At 44.7% G+C, this 8,672-nt stretch overlaps 1 protein-coding gene across 1 annotated transcript; it reads left to right on the forward strand.

Moving 5' to 3' along the window:
* Nucleotides 1-1,404: 1,404 nt before the first annotated feature.
* On the forward strand, nt 1,405-2,258 carry LOC136539036 (expansin-A31-like). Its single transcript, XM_066530963.1, has 2 exons — nt 1,405-1,528; nt 1,624-2,258. The coding sequence occupies exons 1-2, from the start codon at nt 1,411-1,413 to the stop codon at nt 2,256-2,258; spliced, it is 753 nt and encodes a 250-aa protein (XP_066387060.1). The 5' UTR covers nt 1,405-1,410.
* The last annotated feature ends 6,414 nt before the right edge of the window (nt 2,259-8,672 follow it).

Here is an 8,672-nt window from a genome sequence, read left to right on the forward strand (position 1 = left end):
GCGTCAGCTAAATCAACAACCTACACCACCGGAAGAGAACTCCAACAAGAATTCTATGTACGGCTATTAATGATGTTCTTAGGTACGGCCATTTTCTGAAGCGCTAACTCCAAATTGCCTTCATGATGGGATGGAATTCAATCAAATGATCACAAAAGCACATGATCGTAGCAAAACATCATCCAAGCATGGCCTGGCACATTTCAATGATTGATTCAACAACCCATATATTCTTCTGGTTCTATTCATCCAAGATGATCAAGCAACGCCCCTAACTAACTAACTCATCATCTGGGTCTATCTAAGCTAGCTTAGCTGAATTTGTCAATAGCGGTGGATTACATAGACAAGTATGAGTCAACCCAAATAAATTACTATTTCTCATAGAGTAGTGGAACATTCATTACTAGGTCATGACCTGCATGGACTCAAAACCCTAAATTGTTTATTTACCGGATAGATTAAGAAGCAACTCCAATGGGCAAAACTCGCTAGATAACAATAATTAGCTCCTGCAAGTTACTCCCGTTCAGAATGACAAATTAATATACTTTGATCAGGTAGAAGTCAAGTTTTGTACAGTTGGATTAATAATTAATCAAATTATATATGAGTTTAGGACTTAAAACTTGTATCGGTAGATTTGTGTTCATAGTGCCTTTAAGATAACATCAATTTTTTTTAGCAATAGACATATATTGTAAGATAAATTATGGGTCACAATCTATTTTGTTTGATCAAAATGCGCTTATCATTCCTGAACGGATGGAGTAACGGCTAGGCGTGGACTGATGGGTTAAGGTAGTTACGACTTACAACATGATGCATGTATCGGTGACGGTGACACATCTCCTCGGTAGCCACCAACAAAACAAATTGATGTTCCGGAGCGGTTGCGATGTTGATCAGAGTTTCAACGAACTAATGTGGAACGAATTGAATTCGGGTTAGTTGATAGTCCGTTGCTAACCTATATATTATATAGGCTAATCATTAGCATATGAAAACGTAGATACATTAAATTAAAGCAATTGTCCATGATTAATTCCATCTCCAAAGTCAGGCCTTGGAGCTTAGCTATATCGTCGTGCATGAGGCGTCTGCAACTGCATGCATGTGCTTTTGCTTCGATGGAACACGGCCGAATTTCCTCTGTTCTGACTATGCACTCTGACGCGCGCGAGGCACGACCATCATTCCCTAATCGATCGATATCCCCATGTCCCCACCGTACCTATCGTGTGAGTTGTCGCTCTCTTTCCTCCAGTTTGCACCTTCACAGCTAGCTAGATCATCCATTATTTAAGCACTGGCCTGCGCCAACTCCATGCATCCCGTCTCATCGCATAAGTCCAGAACACGTACGGTTGATCCCTCCATTGCCAATCCACCTCGACCGTAGCCGTGAAAATGAAGAGGCCCCTGATTTTGTGCGTAGCCTTCTCAGCGTGCCTAGCGCTCGCTGCCGCGGGCTGGTCTTCCGGCACCGCCACGTTCTACGGCGGACCCGACGGCTCCGGCACCATGGGTAAGCAATCCCTTAATAATTATCCATTGCATCCATTTTGCCGCAAGAGCTACACGCACATTTTGCTAACCACGCGCATGCACGTACCAATGCAGGTGGCGCGTGCGGGTACGACAACCTGTACAACGCCGGGTACGGCGTCAACAACGCGGCGCTGAGCTCAACGCTGTTCAACGACGGCGCGTCGTGCGGGCAGTGCTACCTCATCACCTGCGACACGTCACGTCCGGGCGGTCAGTCCTGCAAGCCCGGCAACTCCATCACGGTCTCCGCCACCAACCTGTGCCCGGCCAACTACGCGCTGCCCAACGGCGGGTGGTGCGGCCCAGGGCGCCCCCACTTCGATATGTCGCAGCCGGCATGGGAGAATATCGGCGTCTACAGTGCCGGCATCATCCCGGTGCTGTACCAGCAGGTCCAGTGCTGGCGCACCGGCGGCGTGCGCTTCGGCATCGCCGGCTCCCAATATTTTCTGCTCGTCAACATCCAGAACCTCGCGGGCAGTGGTTCCGTGGGCGCCGCCTGGGTGAAGGGCGACAAAACGGGGTGGATCCAGATGTCCAGGAACTGGGGCGCCAACTGGCAGGCGCTCGCTGGGCTCGTCGGCCAGGGGCTCAGCTTCGCCGTTACCAGTACCGGCGGGCAGTACATTCAGTTCTGGAATGTGGTGCCTGCTGGGTGGTGGCAGTTCGGACAGACCTACACCACAACACAGAATTTCTACTACTAAAACCTGCAAGCAGCAGAGTGCTTGGATCTTCCCATCGCCATTTCTTATGGTTCGGTCAAATGGCAAGGGTTGGAGGTCTTTTTTTTTCCGAAGTCCAGAACACGTATTTTATTAAAAAGAAGTAGAAAGGTGGGAGGTCCTCAAGGCCTGCACTTAATTTCTTTCAACGTTGTAGATATATTTCTTGAATTTTAGATATTTCTTTCAACGTTGTAGATATATACTTACTACACACTATACATGTATATGATTTCCGAGAACGTGCACTCCACATGTTTCGTTCAGAATCCTACTGGCTAATAACTACAGTTAGTTTCGGCACTTGCCTTCTGCTGCTGAGCCACCATTTCAAGGATGGTGTCGGCGCCGTTCTGCTGTCAGGCATTCACATTGCGCAGTTGAAGGAACCATGCAAGTGGGCCGGTCTGCAGACACCTGCAAGCCGCCGCACCTTGCCGCAAACGCAATTTGCAGGCATTAGAGCAAGTGCAATGATACAGCCTGCTGCCGGCGAAATAAACTCCAGCTTGGCTTCCATTAAATGCAGCAGCGGCAGCCAGCAGCACGTTGCATCCAATGCGGGGCCTGCGCAGCAGCAGAGCAGCCAGTAAAAACACAGCACACGCGTATCCACCCGCTTCAAGCCGGCGTTTTGCGAGACGCTCGCTCCGCACTCTCTCTCTTGTCCTCTCTCTGCCAGCAGGGATTCAACCGGCTTGCAGCCAGCCATAATACTTGCTCTTACGGGTGTCCGCTTGCTGCACTAGGCCTAGTGGCCAAACCTGCACGGCCTAGCAGGATCCGCAGGGTTTTTTTTTGTGCAATGAAGATCAATGTTTCAGGTTCATTACAGTCTCAAATAGAAACCATCCAGACAAAAAGTTGAGGTCCATAATTCCGTGGTCATGAGAGCCTGAATGAGCAGCTCCACTCCGCGGGCTGCGTGCCGGTGACCTCGGCGGGCTGCGTGACGGTGACCTCTGCAGGCCAATTGACGGTGACCTTGGCCGCACAACCAATGGAGACACTAGTAGTCTCATCATTGGGGACCTCGTCACCATAGGAGAGTTCAGCTTCCTTCGTCCTATTCGCTTGGCTTATAAGCCGTATTTTTTCAACCAACGAATAGTATTTTTCTCTTATAATAAATCAGCCAACAGTACCTTCAGCCATGGCTTATAAGCCATCGGAGGCTTGAACCGCTTGGCTGCCTAAGGCTTCTGTTGATTTACCACTGGCCTTTTGCGCTTTGTTCCGGAAGAGGCGATCAAAGGGGAGGTCGCCGATGAGCACCCAGCTTCGTGTAGTTGAGACTGTGACGGAACATTTGACATGCTGGGCTGCAGTACAGGAGGGGGAAAATTAAGATACACTGAACATAGTAATTTTACCAAAGTTAAAAGAAATTCAGAGAAACATGTTGAGTAACTGAACCAGCTGCTTCTTATTCAGAGAAACATGCAGAGAGATGCTGCATTTCTTATTCATTCAGTGTATAAGAAACCGTAATCATATCATTTATAAATATAAGCAAGGATTGTCCTTAATTGGTGAATCATTTCTGTTACATAGTAGACTGCAGGCTGAGTAGTGGGAGTATATTAATTAAGGCAAGGTAACAGCAAGGTAACTGCAGGCTATAGTATCACTACTAGAGAACAGACTTTAGAACGATGTCCCAATTTGGCATTAGCCTCGGCATTTTTTTGCCTCCGGGACTAAAGGACCCTTTAGTATTACCAACCGGAACTAAAGGTCGTCCCTGCCCAACGGTCGTCCGCGGGGCAGGGATCTTTAGTCCCGACTGGTGGTTGGTAATACCAACCGGGACTAAAGCTTTTAGTCCCGGTTTGGGTGATGCCCCGGGAATAAAGATTAATCTTTAGTTCCGGTTTGGCCCCCTAACCGGGACTAATTATCCCGGCCTATAATTCAGCTCATTTCTTCCTCCTCGAGCCCGAGCCATTCTATTCAAACTCACTGCCTCTGTTCTTCAGCTTGCTGTTGTTCTTGCTCTCTCCCCCTTCATTGGTGTTGCTCTTCGATTTTGGAGGTAACAAACTTAATCCTCTTATATTTTATCAGTAGCTTATCTCATTTTGCGATGTAGATGCATGTGTAACTTTATATGTTGGACTTTATTATGATTTTATATGTCATTTTTAGCTCAAAATCACATGATGATTTGCATATATGTTTGGATAAACAAAAGTTAAATTAGTTCATCAAAATCACGCCCCGCTCATCCTCGCTGGAGCACACGCCATCCTCGTCCCCGGTGGCTTACGTGATCTTAGAATTAATTTTTCCATGAAATGAAAAACTTAGAAAATTGTAGAAAATCCGTACTAGTTGAACTTGCGGACCGTGTTCAGCTCGGCAAGCATGTTCTCTGCCGAGCGGTAACGGACGTCAAGGAGGAGCTTTGATTCTACGAGGGAGAGCGGCAACGGTCGTGGAAGACCGTGTTTCCTTTCTCGTAGAATCGAAGCTCTTCCTTGGCCAAGTACGGTGCCGTCCGATGGAGAAATGCTCGCCGAGATGATCACGTAAGCAAGGTCAACTAGTACAGATGGTTATTTATTAAAACATGTTTTTTGAGCTATAATTTGATGGATATTTGATAACTTCAGACCTACAAATGTCATCTACAAATTTTACTGTCCTCGGCAACCTAAACGCCCGCGAGCTCGCCAATATCGAGCAGGTCACTTAGAATTATTTTTTCCATGAAATAAAATACTTAGAAATCATGCCTTTTATTTTTTAGAATTAAATTTTCCATGAAATGAAAAACTTAGAAAATAGTTAGAAAATTATAGAAAATCCGTACTAGTTGAACTTGCAGACCGTGTTTAGGTCGGCGAGCATGTTCTCTGCCGAGCGGTAACGGATGTCAAGGAGGAGCTTTGATTCTACGAGGGAGAGCGACAACGGTCGTGGAAGACCGTGTTCCCTTTCTCGTAGAATCGGAGTTCTTCCTTAGCCAAGTACGGTGCCGTCCGGTGGAGAAATGCTCGCCGAGATGATCACGTAAGCAAGGTCAACTAGTACGGATGGTTATTTATTGAAACATGTTTTTGAGCTATAATTTGATGGATATTTGATAACTTCAGACCTACAAATGTTATCTACAAATGTTACTATCATCGGCAACCTAAACGTCCGCGAGCTCGCCGATATCGAGCAGGTCACTTAGAATTATTTTTTCTATGAAATGAACTACATAGAAATCATGCCTTTTATTTTTTAGAATTAAATTTTCCATAAAATGAAAAACTTAGTAAATAGTTAGAAAATTATAGAAAATCCATACTAGTTAAACTTGCGGACCGTGTTCAGCTCGGCCAACATGTTCTCTGCCGAGCGGTAACGGACGTAAGGATGAACTTTGATTCTACGAGGGTGAGCGGCAACGGTCGTGGAAGACCGTGTTCCCTTTCTCGTAGAATCGGAGCTCTTCCTTGGCTAAGTACGGTGCCGTCCGGTGGAGAAATGTTGGCGAGATGATCATGTAAGCAAGGTCAACTAGTACGGATGGTTATTTATTGAAACATGTGAAATCCGTACTAGTTTTGTTTAAATATATCATTTTAGAAAATATGAAATTTACACTAGTTTGCAAAAATAAGTATAGAAAGTAGATGACAACTAGTACCGGATCCTCGGCCTCTCGTTCGGTTGCGAAACGACTGAGGCTAGAACTCCCTCTCATTATCTGCAGCAAGTATAAGCAGAAGATTATGATGGAGTACCGAGTCAAGAGACAGGGACCCAACAAGAGTCGTGTTTTCTACAAGTGTCCGGATCGCAATGTGAGTTTCTTACGCATTTTATAATTATGGCTAATTGACCTGTTTTTCTTGAATATTTTTGACTAAATATTTTTTGGCTTTAATTTCAGTGGGAGGGCAATGGATGTGATGGTTGGTACTGGGAGGAAGATTATGCTACATACGTGCAGAATTTGGGTGCGCTTGAGGTAGCGGCTACTGATGATGAGGCAGTGAGCCCATAGGAGAAGCTTATTGATATTCAACAGAAGAATGATTTATCTGTTTTAGTTTCGTATGATCACGAAATAATTATGTTACTGAAGTGCATTGTAGTTTTAGTTTATTTAGTGATAGTTGGAATTGCTTACATTGTAGCCAGGCTTAGTTAATTAATCAACCGTGTGTGTGTCATCTATGTTGTGTAATAAAATACTTAATTATGTTCAATGTTTTCATAATTTGTCGTGTAATGCAGATTATGTCACGCCATTGGATGTATAATGCCGATCACTGCTCCCAAGACTTTATTGAGGGCGTGCACTATTTCTTAGGTGTGGCTGAGGCAAATAAGTGGGATGGTTTCATATGCTGTCCATGTGCCATATGTAAGAATTTAAAGGAATATTCAAGCTCAATGAGTCTTCATTCACATTTGCTTAAGTCAGGTTTCATGTCAAACTATATATGTTGGACTAAGCATGGAGAAAGCGGGGTCATGATGGAAGAAGGTGAAGGAGAAGATTTAGACATTGATGACATTATTGCTCAGTATGCTGCCTTTGATGATACTACAATGGGGAGAGATGAAGAAGAGGTAGCGGTAGAAGATGATCTCGGTGATGCTCTTGGCGATGCCATTCGTGATGCACAACAAGAATGCAAAAGTAAAAAAGAGAAAGTTAAGTTCGAGCGCATGCTTGAGGATCATAGGAAGTTGCTATACCCGACGGCCAAAGAGGGGCAAAAAAACTAGGTACAACAATGGAATTGCTACAGTGGAAGGCAAAGAATGGTATATTCGACAAGGCATTTTGGAATTTATTGAACCTCATAAAGAATATGCTTCCGAAGCCAAATGAATTGCCCACCACTACATACGAAGCAAAAAAGGTTGTCTACCCTTTGGGATTAAAAATCCAGAAGATACATGCATGTCCTAATGACTGCATCCTCTACCATGGCAATGAATACGAGAATTTGGATGAATGCCCGGTATGTAAAGCAGCGCGGTATAAGATCAGGCGCGATGATCCTGGTGACGTCGAGGGTGAACAACGTCCTAGAAAGAAAATCCCTGCCAAGGTTATGTGGTATGCTCCTATAATACCACGCTTAAAACGTTTGTTCAGAAATAAAGACCATGCAAAGTTGTTGCGGTGGCATAAAGAAGACCGTAAGGTAGACAATATGCTGAGACACCCAGCTGATGGGTCCCAGTGAAGAGTGATAGACAGGGAATTTCCAGAGTTTGCAAATGAGGCTAGGAACTTAAGGTTCGCCTTAAGTACAGATGGTATGAATCCTTTTGGGGAGCAGAGCACTAGTCATAGCACTTGGCCAGTTACTCTATGTATCTACAACCTTCCTCCATGGTTATGCATGAAGCGGAAGTTCATTATGATACCGATCTCATCCAAGGTCCGAGGCAACCTGGCAACGACATTGATGTCTATCTGAAGCCATTAGTTGAAGAACTTCTAGTTTTATGGAACAAACCAGGTGTACATGTCTGGGATGAGTACAAACAAGAACACTTTGACCTACAAGCAATGTTGTTCATAACAATCAATGATTGGCCTGCTTTAAGTAATCTTTCAGGTCAGATAAACAAAGGATATAATGCATGCACACATTGTTTTGATGACCTTGATAGTATATATTTGAAAAGATGTCGAAAGGTCGTGTACCTTGGCCATCGTCGATTCCTTCCTTTGAATCACCAAGTAAGAAAGAAAGGTAAGCATTTTAAAGGTAAGCCAGACCACCAGAAGAAGCCTCATAACCGAACCGAAGAAGATGTACTCGCAATAGTCAAGGATGTGAAAGTAGTATTTGGAAAGGGACAAGGCAGCGAATCTATTCCCAAAGATGCTAAGGGACACGCACCCATATGGAAGAAGAAGTCCATCTTTTGGGAGCTACCCTATTGGCAAGTCCTAGAGGTCCGCAACGCAATCGACGTGATGCACCTGACAAAGAATCTTTGTGTGAACCTGTTAGGATTCATGGGTGTGTACGGAAAGCCAAAGGATTCACTTGAAGCACGTCAGGACTTGCAGGGCATGAAAGAACGAGACAACCTTCATCCAGAGAAGACAGATGATGGCCGTCATTACTTAAGTCCTATAAGCTACACGCTTAGCAAAGAAGAGAGGGACAGCATGTTCGAATGTCTAAGCAACATCAAGGTCCCATCGGGATTCTCCTCCAATATAAAGGGTATAATAAATGTGACAGAGAAGAAATTCCTAAACTTAAAGTCCCATGACTGCCACGTGCTTATGACGCAATTGCTTCCAGTTGCTTTAAGAGGAATTCTACCTCCACATGTACGTCTAGCCACCATGAAGCTATGTGCATTCCTCAATGCAATTTCTCAGAAGGCAATCAATCCAGTGGAACCAGCTACTCTACAGAA

Source organism: Miscanthus floridulus, chromosome 2 (assembly GCF_019320115.1).
Source record: "Miscanthus floridulus cultivar M001 chromosome 2, ASM1932011v1, whole genome shotgun sequence".
In the NCBI taxonomy this organism is placed as follows: Eukaryota; Viridiplantae; Streptophyta; class Magnoliopsida; order Poales; family Poaceae; genus Miscanthus; species Miscanthus floridulus.

Bases quoted from the DNA above. Each gene is read 5' to 3' on its own strand.
- LOC136539036 (XM_066530963.1), top strand. From the start codon at position 1,411: ATGAAGAGGCCCCTGATTTTGTGCGTAGCCTTCTCAGCGTGCCTAGCG. The intron at 1,529-1,623 runs GTAAGCAATCCC...GTACCAATGCAG, and splicing joins CGACGGCTCCGGCACCATGG to GTGGCGCGTGCGGGTACGAC.